The sequence below is a fragment of the Hyaena hyaena genome, unplaced genomic scaffold (genome assembly GCF_003009895.1).
Source record: "Hyaena hyaena isolate Hyena2069 unplaced genomic scaffold, ASM300989v1 scaffold_72, whole genome shotgun sequence".
NCBI lineage: Eukaryota > Metazoa > Chordata > Mammalia > Carnivora > Hyaenidae > Hyaena > Hyaena hyaena.
In genome coordinates, this window is record NW_024080703.1 from 2,522,460 (window position 1) to 2,539,140 (window position 16,681).

At 46.0% G+C, this 16,681-nt stretch overlaps 1 protein-coding gene across 2 annotated transcripts in view; it reads left to right on the forward strand.

Annotated features, from left to right (window-relative positions):
• The window catches only part of PIP4K2A (phosphatidylinositol-5-phosphate 4-kinase type 2 alpha), a 184,211-nt gene that overhangs the window by 118,983 nt on the left and 48,547 nt on the right, over nucleotides 1-16,681 (forward strand). The window contains exon 4 of one of the 2 annotated variants that reach the window (XM_039233047.1): nucleotides 13,583-13,735. The exons of the other annotated variant lie outside the window; for it this stretch is intronic. Coding sequence (XP_039088978.1) covers nucleotides 13,583-13,735 — 153 coding nt within the window. The remainder of the gene's footprint in view (nucleotides 1-13,582; nucleotides 13,736-16,681) is intronic. 2 annotated transcript variants of the gene reach the window in all.

Here is a 16,681-nt window from a genome sequence, read left to right on the forward strand (position 1 = left end):
GAAAAAACTTCAATCAAACCTGGACTTGGAATGTACTGCTGAAAAAATAAGTCCCTTTTAAAGAATAAACTTTGGAATAGTAAAAAAGGTTTGTTTCTACATTATGATTCTGCATTATTTAAGAACTATTAATACATTTTAAAAGGCCATATGAAAATAAACTGAGTGGCTTAAAGGAATGAGTAGCTGACAACTTTGACGTCCTAAGAAACTTCTCTACCTGAGTCTCATGTCTCCTCTTTTTTTTTTTAATGTTTATTTATTTTTGAGAGAGACAGACAGAGCATAAGCAGGGGAAGGGCAGAGAGAAAGGAAGACACAGAATCCGAAGCAGGCTCCAGGCTCCGAGCTGTTAGCACAGAGCCCAATGCTGGGCTCGAACTCATGAACTGTGAGATCATGACCTGAGTCAAAGTCAGATGCTCAACTAACTGAACCACCCAGGCGCAACCCCCCGCCCCCTTTTTTTAAGTAAAGCAACTACACTGGCATTTCACAAAAACTGGCTTTTAAGGGCCTATACTCCAAGATCTTGTTAGTCCCTCAATTTGTAACCAAAATGAAGTCCTTATGTTTCTTCCCATAATCAGCGCTGCCCAGTGAGATTGAAAATGGACCCTTTACAGCCTAAAATTTGTACTGTAGTAGATGAAAGTAGTTTTTAAAATTTCCTAAAATGACTGGTTTCATTGCAAAAATACCAAGACATGAGCCAGTTTTCCTTCACCTTCCCCGCCTCTAAAAACAAAACTCTGTAAACTTGATATTTAAGTAAGTTCAAATTGCTGAGTACAAACTTTAAAGGCAAATTAGGCAAGTGGAGGAGGATTGTGGAGCTAATTGGCAAATCTCTTAAGCTCTTAGCAGGAGAGATCAGTACAGAGGAGAACCGGTGTGAGTATAATTAATCATTTGAACACCACTCCTTTCCTCTGCTACGCCCGGTATTTTTGGCATTTAAATTGCTGCTTTCTCTTTGGCAACTATATTTCTATTTAAAAAAAAAAAAAAATGTGGGTGTTCAAAGTGACTTTAGTCAACCAGAGATATGTGCTGGTTTTCCTCCCCAGGCCAAAGCCTCTACCTCTTAAAAAAGTTTCGGGAGGGGCAGGCCCCACTGTTCAAACTGATGATGCGAGTGTGAATGTGGGCTCCACCCACTTCATTGGCTCCTTGGTTTAGAAAAAAGGAGGAAGTCGTGCCAGCTCCAGCTCTGAGTTCAGACCCTGAGGGCCGTCAAGCGTTGCCAGGGTGACGGTGGAGGTACTGTGGTCCCGGACCAGGCCTGGGGGCCCCGGCAGTGGGAAGAGGCCAGGTCTACCCGCACCGTTATCCCAGCTGCTTGGCACATTAGCTCACCCCTGCCCAGACATTGTACTTCTCGTGGCCAGAACAAGGAATGCATATCAGTTGCCATATGTAGTACCCAGTTAAATACCCTTTCTCAATCTGATTTGAAAAGTGCAGTTAGACCTGGTGTCTGATCTTTTGACGGCACTGGATTGCAAGAAGGGACCAAGGCCTCACACTGCTCTGCTTTTCCTTGAGGTGTTTATTTTTCTGAAGTGCTTGCCTGTTGGACAAGCGCCTTTGAATCAATGCAACGATCAGGTGCTCTGCTGCCTGGGTCATTTAGTGTTCGGACCTTCACATTCAATCAAATGGGCGGATGGTGTCCACCTGCCTCATGTATGTGAATGCCTTCCTCCTGCCCCTGGAATAAGTCAGTATTGATGAATCTGATAAAAGTTGAACCTAGGAATTAGCCTACCTAATTGACTTCTAGCAGCAAATTTAAACTTCTTGAGAAGAATTGAAAAGCATTCCTGCTATAAACAATTGTGTCTTTCCCCTGGTTTGGGTTTCTTGAATGTCTTTTAAAAATAAACTTTTTTTTTCTCGAAAACAATGGTTCTAGAATATTCTTCATTAATAACAGTATCACTTAACACACACACACACACACACACCTCTGTGTTGGTGTGTATGTGTGTGTCCAGTGCTTGCAGATTCAGAACTTTCTCCAATTTATAAGTGTGTTTTAAAATTACTTTGTTGGTTTGTAAAGCATGCAGTGTTGGGTTATAGTCTTCTGATCATTCATTGTTGGGCCAAAGTGACTCCCCATTCCCATACTTTCAACAAAGGGCATCTTTTAAGATGGATCCCCCCATGGAGGCTTCTGTGTTACCCACACTGCACTTCTCTGTCTGCGGCCCCGGCCACCCTACTGCCTGCCAGGCTCTGTGCAAGGTTTTATAGGGGATACAGAAGGGAAGGCAAAGCAAAGGGATTCCTTTCTGTTTGTTTTTTAAAACTAGAGACAGCTGGTTTTTTTTTTTTTTTTTTAGGTTTATTTATTTTTGAGAGAGAGAGAACAAACACAAGCGGGGGAAGGGCAGAGAGAGAGGGAGACACAGAATCTGAAGCAGGCTCCAGGGTCTGAGCTGTCAGCACAGAGCCCGAAGCAGGGCTCGAACCCACAGGCCACAAGATCACCACCTGAGCCGAAGTGTGGGATGCTTAACCGACTGAGGCACCCAGGCACCCCGTTGTTTGTTATTAAACTATTCCGTATCAGATTCTGTATTCGATGCTAATGAGATTTATAGAAACCCAAACATCATTTTCCCCTCTTCTCCAAGAATAGCTGTATCCCTCTTTCCGGTCTCAGAGTATCAGTACCTTTTACAAGAGGTGTGGGAAGTCAAAGGGAGGCTTCACTTGAAGTTTCTGAGCTGCAGGAGAGGATTGCCCGCCAGAAACCAGAAGGTTCCACAGGATAGGGATGAGGCAGTTAAGCCTCAACACACCACATAATTGAAACTGAGCCCTCTTGTTCTCTGTGGAGGATAATACCAGGCTTACTCTTCCCCTGCCGCGTCTCCTGAATTAGAATCCCTCATTATTTGCATTGGATGCATCTTCTTCTTTGTATTTGTAACAGAGAATTCTAATTTTAAAAATAATTGATTTTAAAAGCTAACGTCTTAAACTTTTGATGTTCTTGTTTCAAGTTTAAAAATAACATTTTAAAGTGTTAAGACCTTCAGAGCACGAGGAACTTTGGAAAACAAAAATATGCAGAACACAGAGCCCGTCGTGTTTTCAAACGTGGATTTCCCAAACATCATTTAGACTGTCCGAGGGCAGGAAGCGAGGCTAGTGTGTCTCCCGGCACCGGCCTGGCTCCGGGCAGGCATGTAGGAGATATGCACAGCAGAAAGGGAGGGAGGGTGGGGGGGGGGGTGTAGACCAAGGTCAGCAAGCCTTCTGGGCCACAGCATGGCAGCCGAGAGCGGGAGACGCACAGCCCCTGGATGGCGGGGGGACTGTGGGGATAAAGGTGGGCAGCCGGACTGCAGACTTGATCCAGATTCTTCGGCCCCAGAGCAGCCCTGTGGATTCTGCACCGGGGAATGATACGACAGCATGTGGATTTCCTGAAGATAACTGAGGTGGCCACATACAGAAGGCAGGAAAAGGCGATTATGAAACTCAGAGACTGTGAAATATCCCGGCAAGTGAAGAGGCACAAGCCAGGGCACTTGGCAGCGACAAGGCAAAGACACAGAGAGCCACTTCCTGAGACACACCTGACAGACCTCCAACGCACCTGCCGGATCCTGAGGGGCTGGGAGAGCAGGGGTGCCAGTCCCTGGGGGAGGGGGGAGGAGAGAGGGGAAGATGCGGTTGAGGTTTTAGCCTTTTGAACGTGGACGTGATCTTGCTGGTCGTCATGCAGTGGGGCGGCCTGGGTGGTGCTCAGGGTCAGGGTCAGGGGTCAGGAGCAGAGGCCCAGGCCTGGGAGGGATTGGCTGCAGGTGCTTAGCTCTTGACAGACCTACTTAAAACTGTCACCGCCTGGAACTCACTTGCTCCTTGAACCCTATCAACTCTTTCTCTTCCTGTTGAGACCCTTGTCTCTCGAGCCGGCTCCTTCACAGCCTCTCCCACTCGTGGGCCTCTGTGGGCCTCACACTGCGTGTCGGACAGAAACTCCTCCTGGGGTGAAAGCCAGAGGTGCTCTTCTCAGATGGGACAGTCTCCTCACTTTCAGGAAAACTCCCTCACGACCCATCAAACATCATCAGATTTTTTTTTCTTGTGCTTTTTCTGCTCTTTCTTATGAATTAAAACAGTTACTGCCCCCACATGAGAACTCACTCAGGCTTCCTGTTTGCCTGCGTTTCTCACATTGAACCCATGCTGGGTTAGGAGCCGTGATTCCCAACCAGGAGTGGACAGTCATCAGGGAGCGCCTGTCTAGGTTAGGCATTGTGTTTGCTTATTATGACCCTTAGGCAAAGGTCTGGAGTATTTTAATCTCGATCAATTACCAGACTGACTTTTTAAAACAGCTTTTAATGTTTATTTATTTTTGACAGAGAGAGGGAGAGAGACAGCATGAGCAGGGGAGGGGCAGAGAGAGAGGGAGACACAGAATCTGAAGCAGGCTCCAGGCTCTGAGCTGTCAGCACAGAAACCGACGTGGGGCTTGAACTCATGAGCTGTGAGATCATGACCTGAGCCGAAGTTGGACACTTAACTGATGGAGCCACCCAGGTGCCCCCCAAGGTTTTTTTTTTTTTTTTTAAGTTTATTTACTTATTTTGAGAGAGAGAAAGAGTGCACAAGTGGGGGAGAGGGGCAGAGAGAGAGAGAGGGAGAGAGAATCCCAGGCAGGGTCTGCACTGTCAGCGCGGAGCCCTATGTGGGGCTCAAACTCCCAAACCACAAGCTCATGACCTGAGCCAAAGTCAGATGCTTAACCGACTGAGGTTCTTAAAGGACATCTTGTGGCGCTCTGCCAAGTTCCTGCAGCGCTGCTCTCTGTGTCCTGGTCATTACCATTCACTGTTGGGTCCTTCGTTCCTCTGTTGTTTCATTATTGATAAGTGTTAAATTGCAATGTCTCTTGCTCCCCTTTTTAATGAAAGCCACTCCACGCCTGGGATCACAGCTCAGACTTTCTTTGAAATTCCCGAAGAGCTTACCCTGCGGCTTTGAACACAGTGGGCATTTAATAAATCCTTGATGATGATGTTTAAGTTAGCGCGTTGGTCTTTACCTCTCCGACGAGGTCAGAGGACCATCTGTGCTTTCTCAGATCTGTCAAATGCAAACCCAGAAAGCAGCCTCATTGGGTGCTTGCTCCTGGCTTTCTGCCTTGTGATTCGAGGCATGTAATCATGACTCTGAGTTGTCAGCAGGAAGCTATTGGCTTCCAGGTTCAAGTCCATGAAACAGGTATTGAGGGTTGGGAAAAAGAATGTTTCCTGGGAGCGAGGAGTCAGGTTTGAGTCTTGGATCTTCAGTGACCAGTGGCTGTGGCTACATCCGGTCACTTGTTCCTGGTTGGTCTCAGTGTTCTCATCTGTGAAATGAGGGAGAAGGGTGTGACGTTTGCTGAGGCCCTCCCAGCTGTCAACTCTCTGAGTCTGTTATTAAGTCGTCTCGAGTGGATGACCGTCGCCAAGGTTCTTGTGTGCAATATTGACACGTTCTCTTTGTAAGATGGTGGCCTTTATACGTTGGAGCACGGCAGGCTTCATTTTAAGTGGCCTTTCTGTTGATTAAAAATAAAAACCTTCCGTACGTGATTTTTAACAGAAATGCAAACCCGTATCAAAACGGGATGGGCGGGGACCAAAAATGCATACGACTAGGGGAATGAAGTGTTCAAAATGCCTGGGTATTAAAAAAATTCACATGGGCCTGTAGCGGTTACTAAATCATGACATTTTCATGAGAGACGTTAGAAGATCGCCGGTAAGAATGAGCTAATTAAATTGACCTTTACATTTCCTCCACTGTTCTGGGGGCCCCACTAATCCCGGACCTCCTGCTGTGGAAACAAACATCTTCAGTGTAGACCGTAGTGGAGTGGGGAGGAGGGATGGCGCCATTAATCCCTTTCTGAAGGGAAATGACAACAAATTTCCAATTAGAAGCGCAAGAAGGCCATTGAAGAGTGAGCTCCATCTCTCATTATCTTCCTCTCTTTCCTGCTGAGGGCTCACATGTCACCAGAGCTTCAAGCACAGCTGTCAGGGCTTGGGACGGGGTGCTGTGTAAGATCAGTAATATATTTGGCGGTGGAAAATGGAGGTGCCGAAAGAAAGCGCACTTACCAAATGGCAAGATAGCCAAGCAAAGCTGGACTAAGTTGTCGTATCATTACCTGCCCTCCCTCTAATAGCTCTGCCCTAGAACTTCCGTTTTTGTCAGAGCTCATTCTTCCCCCAACTCCCAGCAAGCCTGTGAGCACCCCAAGAAGCGACAGTCGCTGGCTGTAATGTGTCCACTGCACTGGACCGAGGACAGGGTGCCTGTGATGTCCCTTCACTTGCCCAAGGACAGCCCAGCATCTACAAGTGAGCACAGTCGGTCACCTCAGGGACTTGGCGGGAAGAAAGTTCGGTTCTGTTATAAATGCCTCTCTACTGTGGGAGTGTTTATGTGAAACGTCCAGAACAGGCAAACCTAGAAGACCATGGATTTGTGGTTTCCCGGGGAGGGGTCAGAATGGGAGTGACTGTCAGAATGTACAGGTGTCTTTTTGAGGTGATGAAAATGTATCAGAATTCACCGTGGTGATGGTTAACTCTGTGTAAAAGCCATTGAACTTGCAATAGGTAAGTTGTGTGGTGTGTGAGTTATAGCTCAGTAAAACCATTGAGACAGAAGAATGTTCGTGGTTTAAGATCAGCTTATATTCAATATATGATTTTGTTTTTTCTTCCACCACTGATTTTGGTTGCCTTTTTCCTGAGGGTAGGACGTTGTGATAACAGTATGTCCATTGAGAACAAGTGAATTTAAAAAAGTACATAGTTCATAATGTGAAACTAACAAATCTATAGAAGAGAGGATACAACATAGGATAGAAAACAGCAGTTAGTTTTCCACTTATTAGATTTCCCCCTAAACTAACAACTGTCCATTGGAAATCACTGTCCATTTCCTACATCTCTACAAGCTAACAACAGTAACTATTACTGAACACCAGTTAGTAGAGTGAGAAGGAAACTTAGAGACATTAAGTCCAACTTTCTTCACAGATAATCAGGCAGCAGAGAGAGGGGTGGGAGAGGGGAGTTGGGAGGGCTCATTGCCCTTGACTTTTGACTCTATTCTGCCATGTATGTTGAGACCCAGAACCTGTAAGTAACCGTTATGGGCAGTGGTGGTATCAATGTCACTGTATCAATGTCTGTTAATTCATATTTTAATGCTTATTTATTTTTGAGAGAGAGAGAAAGAGAAAGAGACTGAGAGTAAGCGGGGGAGGGGCAGAGAGAGAGTGAGACACAGAATCTGAAGCAGGCTCCAGGCTCTGAGCTGTCAGTGCAGAGCCGGATGCGGGGCTCGAACCCACAGACCATGAGATCATGACCTGAGCCGAAGTCAGAGGCTCAACCCACTGATCCACCCAGGCGCCCCTGTTAGTTCATATTTTAAATATTACAGTGAGTCTTTTAAGGCTCTTCATCAAATGGGATTGTGGATTCATGGGAAGCCAGCCTATTACACAGGTGATTTTCCAAACGGTCAGTTCCAAGGTTGCTTTTCCAAACCTCCACCCCTCTCCTCAAGCCCTCATCTTTAGCCGGCACCTGCTCACCCTCCTTTATTCTTGTTTCTCCCTCGAGGTAACAGAGGCAACAGGGTCTGCACATTGGGCTCTCCTGATTTCAACCCCAACCGCTTCTGCTGTTCCTTCAAATTCACGGGCATCTTCAGCCAGCCTTCTTTCCTCCCCTCCTCCTCTTCCTCAAGAAGGAGTCACCCACCTCTCCCAGCTGTCTCTCCCTGTGCTTTCTATTTCTTTAGACACTTGCCCCACCCCCTTTTCTTCTTTGATGGAGGTTAGCAGGGGCCAAGGATAGAAGGAAGACCTTGTGGGGTGGGAATTTTCAACTTGAAGGCTCTTTATAAAATGTTTTGAGTTCTTTCATAAAAACATAAGTGCTTGTTATGGAGGGCTGTAGGAAATAACCTGCAAACGTGAATGGAGAGTGTGTGGCTCTTGATTTTTACTGGATGCAAACCAGAGGCTTGGCCAGGATGGGGACGGGAGTAATCAAGGGCAAATTAGAAGAACTTATTCTATGAGTCCTTCAATTTTTTTTTAATGTTTATTTATTTTTGAGAAAGAGAGAGAGAGACAGATTGTGAGTGGGCAATGGGTAGAGAGAGAGGGAGGCATAGAATCCTAAGCAGGCTCCAGGCTCTGAGCCATCAGCACAGAGCCCAATGCAGGGCTCAAACTCCTGAACTGCAAGATCATGACCTGAGCTAAAGTCAGATGCTTCACTGACTGAGCCACCCAGGCGCCCCTATAAGCCATTCATTTTAAATTTCGTAACCTGCAGAATCATCTGTCGATCTCAATTTGAACCTCTAAATATCTTCCAAGTTGAAATTCGCTATTTATAACAATAGCTATCATTTATTGAGTACTACTGTATTCCAGGCACTATTATACAAACTTTACATTATCTGATTTAACTCCCAGGCAAACTTTGATTCGTATTATCATCATCCTCATCATTATTACTTTCTACAGATTTAGAAACTGAGGCACAAAGAGCTTATAACTTGTCCAAATTCATAGTCTTGATTTCTAAAGTTCCTGTGTCCAATGCCATGTTTATGCCGTCTCCTAGTTTCCTCACCAGCGCTGTTTGGAACTCGAAACATCAGTCCTCTACGTATGGTAATGTGAACCTGAGAAAATATGAGCAAATATTTTTAGATAGATTTTTATTTATTATATTTAGATAGATTTTATTCATAGATAGAACTATGAATAAACACAGAGAGATGGTTTTAATGTTCAGTCTTTTGATGAGTGTGTACTGAGTAGGTTTGTGATCATGCATTCTCTTCCAATGGCTTCTAGACTTGGGAAGATGTTATGGGACATTTCACACCCCCAGTGCCCTGGATTGCCTTTATATTGTATTGTGACCTTGACCCCGAATATCCCCAGAGCACTTTGTTTTGCATGTTCACACTTTTGAACTGAGAGGTTCAAAATCCCAGATTTTGAATTTTTAAAATGGCACCTTATTTCAGAATATATAACTCTCTAAGCTTTGTCCATGGCAGGAAATCTGTTCCCTAGTGAGAGCAGAGCTCTCTAGGCAGATTTCATTGGGTAATTTTACCTGCAGCTTTCTCATACACATAGACAGGTAGGTCAGGGTGAGCATTCCTGACAGTACATATTTTATTTTGGAAATAGTGCTTTTTAGGCCTTTAGTTAGATCAGATTTTCATCTCAGGCTTGGTCTTTTAAATCAGGCAGTTAAGATGAGAAATAATTTTTTTTTTTTTTTTTTTTTTTTTAGTTTATTTTGAGAGAATGAGTCAACATGAGCGGGGAAGGGGCAGGGTGAGAGGGAACGAGAGAATCTCAGGCAGGCTCTGCCCTGTCAGCATAGATCCTGCTGAGGGGCTCAAACCCACGAAATCGTGGGATAATAACCTGAGCTGAAAGCAAGAGTCAGACGCTTAACTGACTGAGCCACTCAGGCGCCCTTAGAAAGATTCTTTTTTTCAATGGTGCCTTCAGCTAGACCTTCTTTCTTCCGTGAAAATCTTGTCCTAGCTTGCAGGTTTCGCCTTCACTTCTTTTTCTATTTCTTTCTTTCCTCACCAGTGTAGTGTTATGGGGAGTGCGCCAGAATTGAGCCTTCCTGGAGTGAAAGATTACTTCTTCCAACCTTGGCCTTCTTTGCCAAGAAACCACTGACCATTTGAAGCAGGGAAAGACAGAGGATGGGCAGTCTGTACAGATAGGAGCAGTCCCCAGAAGAGAATGAGAACCCCCACATGTTTTCAGATCATGTGAACTAATTAAAACACACACAGTGAACTGTGCCACATGGTCAGAAAGGTGAAGACTTCTCAGGATTGGCACGCTCACCCCAGTGCGTGGCACTGGTGGAAATATGCAGCGCCGGGCATCTTCTAGGGCTGTCTGTGCCCTCGAATCGTCTGACTCTATGCCCGGGGCTCAGCCTCACATGCTTTCCCTGACCTGAAGCTTTGTTCCGCATCCATCCATCATCTCCTCAGCTTTTGCCTGGAGAGAAGACAGCTCCTATCCTGACCCCCCCCTTCCCCTCCCTCCCCCCCCAAGCTGAGTAACGAACAGCCCTAGAATAAGGGTAGATTAGTACACATGTTAATAAAAGTATACGTTGAGGACTCTGGGCTGCATGAGTGTTGAGGCTCTTACCGATGGTTTATCTTTACTTGGCGAAACTGCAAACCTGAAGATGGTATTGGGCTTGCGCCAGTGCGTTCATGCTCTAAGTCGTGATGAGAAGGCGTTTGTCGCCATGGGAGACTCTGCATCCACAGCCCCACGGCTGATGCGCACCAGATCCTGGAGCCCAGGAGGGAGGGAGGCCCCCGCAGGGTCCTCCACATACCTCATCCCACTCCGAGGTTAAAGAACTGAGGCAGGCAAGTCATTTCCACTCTCTGGGATTCTGTTTTCTTGCCTGTAAATGGAATGGTTTGGGATCATGTTCTTGGCTGTTTTCCAACTGTCATGCTCTTGGGTTCAGAGAATTACTTACCCATAGAGGGTCCCTTCGGGGACTCCTTGAAGGTCACCCCCAAGCTCTGCTCTCTCAGGCCTTCCCCCTCTTGACCTCCCAAACTCCCCAACCATCCCGTGTGATTCTACAGTCTATTCTTCCTTTGGGACAGAGCAGGGCACACTGAAGAATTTCCGTATTCAGCTTTGCTGGGTGGCGGACTGTACTGAGGCCACTCAGGGAGTCCTGTCAGTACACAGCCCTGACCCCCTCCCCTCTGCTCCTCCGCTCGTCCTTGCCGAAACTGTCCTCAGTCCATCTGCGATCAGGGAAGCGTTAGTTTCATGCTGCCCCAAGAACTCTCGCCACATTCTCTTTAATCACGGCCCGAATGTCCTAAAGCATCATCACTGAGCCCCTGCTGAGTGGGGGCACATTTCTGACCGGCCTTCTCCAGGGACACACACAGACTCACCCTCCGAGATGAATCCTTCACAGATGATTTGAAACCTACGAGCCTTTAAAAAAATCTTTACACGTACTGGAAGTAGGCAGTGTTGGCTGGGATGGATGACTCCTGCGATTATTGAAAAACTGAGTTGAGGCAGAATCAAGATAAGAATCCGTGAAGTGTTATGATCAGGATGAAGCCATGGGCAATATGCTCATGCAGAGTCTATAATAAATGATTATCAATGTATTTGAAACTGAAGGGGAAGATGAAGAATTCGAAAGGAGGTAGCATCGGAGCTAAGGAGTTACTGCTTTGATGAATCGCTCCGGGCCCTTGGGAAACCCACTCGTTGCCTTGTACATATCATTATGAAAGATTTCTTTAATGAGTTAAAACAGCGAATGCAATGAATTCTTTACTCTAAAGTCTCCCATTTTAATCAAAGCAGAGTTGGACAGAATATAACAGGCAGGGTGTTCATGTAGGGAAGGGTGTAATTATGACACACTTAACGCATTGGACCTTACACATTAGGCACACACAAAACACGTCATTAGCCACCACTCAGTGGACCCTGGATTCTCCCACGGGAGACAGACCTGCTGTAGCAGCAACATCTGCTGCCTCTGATGCCAACCCCCGACCCCTGCTGGGTCAGAATCCGCATTATAACACCATCCCAGGTGATTTGGTTGCTCATTAAAGTTTGAGAAGCCCTTACCATGCAGCCTTTGTCTTCCCAGTAGCGTGTGATTGAATGTTCAACTTCTGTATCTATAACACCTAGAAAAGCGATCTGTAAATATGCTACCACTAATTCCTGTCCTTTGCAGAACACGGGTACCCTTTACTGTCTACCCCACCCCCCCTCCCAAAAGAAGGTATCTGGAATAATTTTCTGCAGGTTACTCTGCGGGAGGGAAATGTGAGACCGTTAGCCCGTAGTAATGACTGCCTTTTTTGCTAGCATTTAAAACCCCTAAAGGGGGAATTCACTCTGACTTCTTCATAGGAAGCCAGGCCAAGGAGAATTTTTTGAGAGAAAAAAAACAAAAAAACAACGTGATTGAGAATTAACCTTTTAGGAACATAGCCATTTTCATCCTGAAAATTATTTCCATCCCTCTCGGTCTATCAAATGAATTTCAGTTGTCTTAAGAATAACCTAACACTGCCCAATCCTGTGATGTGGAGTCACTGGAAGTCACATCGATTTTCCCCCCTCTCTCCAGTTTCTAATAAACTGAGGGAAGCAAGTTCAGCCCCTCGGCAGCATCGGCTGCACGCCTGACAGGTGTTCCCGCTGCATCCCCATCGAGGCGCGCCCTGTCCGAGCAGCACATTGCACTGCCGCGGCGCCAGCGCCCAGCCTGGGACGGGCCGCGCACGTGCCTGCCCCCTCTGCACCAGGCGCACCTTCGGGAGGTCGTAGCCGCTGCAGTATCGTTCCGCCTCATACAGCTAAGGCTTGTTGCATTTCATGTAGGAGGGAAGGAAAGGATACTGAGACTTGAATATACCAGACACAGGAACTCTTTCATTGAAACTCCGTGATACAGTGAGATCACCTGCCTCTGCGAAGACATCTGTGTCCCCTTCACTAGATATTCATGGGGGCCTCTGGAGCGCCCACCGGTAGAGAGGAAGTTGGCGAGGGAAGGAGTCTTTGCCCTTGAACCCCTCAGACGCAGCCGAGTGGGGGCGGGCAGGGCAACACCGAGGAGCACGGGTAGCCCGGGTGGGGACCAGGCTTCTCAGCGGCTGGAGGTTATCCTAGTGTCTGAGCGACCGGTGTGGGAAGCAGGGGGGGAGCGGGAGAGGTTTCTTGGAGATTAAGAAAACAGGAGATTTGGGGCGCCTGGGTGGCTCAGTCAGTTAAATGTCCGACTTGGGCTCAGGTCATGGTCTGACTCCCTTTGTGAATTCGAGCCCTACATTGGGCTTCTGTGCTGTCCACACAGGGTCCGCTCCAGATCCTGTCTCCGTCTCTATCTCCGCCCCTCCCCTGCTCATCTGCTCACACACGCTTTCTCTCTCTCTCTCAAAAATAAATTAACATTGGGGCACCTGGGTGGCTCAGTCAGTTAAGTGTCCGACTTCGGCTCAGGTCTCACAATCTTGCAGTTCTTGAGTTCGAGCCCCATGTCAGGCTCTGTGCTGACAGCTCAGAGCCTGGAGCCTGCTTCAGATTCTGTGTCTCCCTCTCTCTCTCTGCTGCTCCCCCGCTCACACTCTATCTCTCTCTCAGAAATAAACAAACATTAACAAAAAGCTTTTTTAAAGAAAAGAACAAAGTGAACAAAATAACTTTGATTGTAAATCTAGGGATCCGCCTACTTGAAGGACATTAGAAGCACAGTACATATCCAAGCTGCCTGCATTACATTTGAAAGACTAGCAGGTTGGGTCACTACGAATATATAATGTTGCCATCCTACTTAACACCAATTACTTCCAAACATAAAGGCGTTTGAAAGCTTGTGATGACAGCATGTGATCTGCAAATCAGAAAGCCATGCCTCTAACCGGTCTCTTCCCTCCTCCCCCTGAACTTATCCCAATGGGAAAGAATTCCTTGACGCGGAGCGCACCCCTTCCCAATGACTCCCAGGCACGCAGTGGGGCTCGATTCCACACTTCCTACGACAAGAGATACATCATCAAGACCATCACAAGTGAAGATGTGGCCGAAATGCACAACATCTTGAAGAAATACCACCAGGTAATTTTTCTTTATTTGAAACTCTTGAGAAAGTTAACTGAAATTCACAATGAATTATGACCACGGCCAACGATATTGTTTGGGAAATAACGAGAACACTTTTGGCATAAAAAATCTCCTCTAGCTGGGCTTATTAACATTACTGTCGTCAGATTACTGATCGTTAACATTTAGGAATTCTTATACTAGGAAGATCATTAGTTATTTATAAACCATTTCTTCATGTGAATCCTCTTCTGCATAAGAGTCCTCGATGGTTACCGTTCTGATTTTAACATCACTCGGTTTAAGATTTGGCAACATTTCAGAGTGTTTCACCCATGCCAGAAATTAGGTGTTGACCTCTCGAGGATTTATCCATTTATACATCCAAATCCTGTCCTGTTTTCTCTGTCTCTTCCTGTCCTGGCCCCAGAAAGGTCCACCCCAGTCTGAGAATATTATTTGGTTTTTAGAAAGTGGGTGTTTGTCTGTTTCCTGCCTCCTTTTCACCCCTTTTCACTTTTCATCCCCTGGGGACAAAATGAAGGTACCTGTGGGAGCAGCAATCTGTCCATCTTGTTCTCTCTGTCTCTCTCCTTCTCTTTCCCTCTCTCTCCCTCTCTCAATCTCCGTAAATTCGAGCATAAGTGTGCCTGGTGGAACACCTGTTCTCAGGGCCCAGCCAGAGATACAAAAGGCTTTTACTTTGGAATAAGATCATGCAGTCAGTCCAGTATCAGACAATCCTGGGTTCAGATCCCAGCCCTGTTGCCTACTAACCACATGACTTCTGGACTTCAGAACCTCAGTTTCTTCATTTGTGTGTACAATGGAGATAGTGACAGCACCTAACTCTGGAGTCCTGGAGGTTAAACGGGAGAATGTACCTCAGGTACTTAGCACACTGTCTTCCATACCTTAGGAGCTCAATATGTGGTGCCGGTAACCATTGTCATCAAGTCACGAGACAGTAGCAACCGTGTCATATTGAGAAGCTGTAGTCTCTGGCATGAATGCAACCACTGCTTATAACAGTACAGTCTGTGTTCCTCCTCAGAACTGGTGTTTGAACCACATGCTAAAACGCGTACGCGTGCGCACATGCTTTTAGAGTCTTGCTTTGTTCCCTAAATACCTCCAGGGAAAGACTGGCTAGCACAGAAGAGAGTCCAATAAAGTGCTGAGGGCCCTTCCTGCGCCAACCAAAGCATTCTGAACCATTATTAAGTACCAGCCTCTCATGGCAACTACGTCGATGGCAGTGCTCGTTTGGACTTGTGAGCTCTGAGATATCTGTTTAAAAGTCAGCTTCCGGGGTGCCTGGGTGGTCAGTCAATTAAGGGGCCAACTTCGGCTCAGGTCATGATCTCACGGTTCGTGGGTTCGAACCCTGCATTGGGCTCTGTGCTGATAGCTCAGAGCCTGGAGCCCTGCTTTGGATTCTGTGTCTCCCTCTCTCTCTGCCTCTTTCCCACTCACACTCTCTCTCTTTCAAAAATAAATAAACATTTTAAAATGTTTTAAATAAATAAAAATAAAAATCAACTTCTTTACCTTATGGTCATGCATGATGCTCTGACCTCATGGACTATTTCTTGGTGGTTGCTTATCTTCCCATCTTTGCAAGTGTGATCAATTGCATTCTGCTTGGAGTGAAATGTACATGTCTTTGAGCTGTGTTCTATTTCTGGAAACTGGGGACTGCTCCTGATTTGTTTTCTAAAAACATTAGTCAGCCTGTAAATTCATTTATTTCATATCTAAAAAATCTTTTATAACATCTGTGCCTTTTTGAAACTTGTTCTACAGCACTTATGCTATTCCACAATATAAAGGACACTTTAAAATTCCAGGATAGCATGAGCGAAGGGGGGAACGCTAAGGCACTGGCTTCTGAATGCATTGAATTAGAAGATGCAGTTTTTAACTATTCGCCTTTTAAACTGTCTACTATTTCATGTCTCCCCCTCTGGAACTTAATGTCATCCTTAGACATTCTTTTTATTCTTTCTCTAAATTGTCTCAGAACATTCAAAGCGAAGTGATACCTCAAGTGACTGGTGAAAACATACTCTTCTGATACATGACTGTGGTACCATCCTAATAAAAGGTGACACGCAATTCAAGCATCAACTTCTTGATGACAACGTTGAGTTCAGAATTTTTTGACTTTACAGAAATCACTGTTCAGAACGTTTTCTCTGGGGTAGTCCCTTTAACCTAACATGCAGATCTGACATAGTGTCAGTATTACCTAAAATACATCGGCGATCAAACAAATCTGTTGACATGCTCTCGGGGCTTTCACAACACTCAGGATTTCCTTTCGCTCCACTGCTAGAAGATTGTTGTTTTCTCGGTATATTCTTTATCCGGAAGAGTCTCAATTAGCCAATATCTGGATTTTTCTTTCCTCTTAGAAACATTCTTTTAAATATAAACGGTCTTAATGACTGAGAATCACCGTTGTTAATACAATTTATTTAAAGGAAGGGAACTTGAAAGGCAGGAGACGTAGATCCTAGCTTGTTAGGAAATGGCTACTTAGGTCATCTCTGCATCTCCGTGTCCCCATCTACGTTTTATTCATTCATTCATTCATTCATTCATTTGTCCACAGACGTACTCTTGTCCTAATTCCAGAAAGGATAGACGGTGGCCTTCAAGGCAGTTTGAAATACAAGGTAGAATCAGGGGGAAGAAAGGGAAGGTAGAAGAGGGAAGGAGAGGGCGAAGGCACAAAACGGAGCCTGGGATGAGCCGAAAATGTCACGTGGTGGTGACCAGCATGCTTGCTAGCATGAGGCCCAGTAACCTGACCCTGAGGCCCAGTAACCGGACCCTGGTTTCCTAGCAGCCAAAGTGGAAAGAGAAACCAAGTGAGTCAGTTACACAGCCGCTGTGCCTGAAGATACAAACAAATCAGCTGTTCAGAGGAGCTGTTCTTGGTACTGAGATCAGACA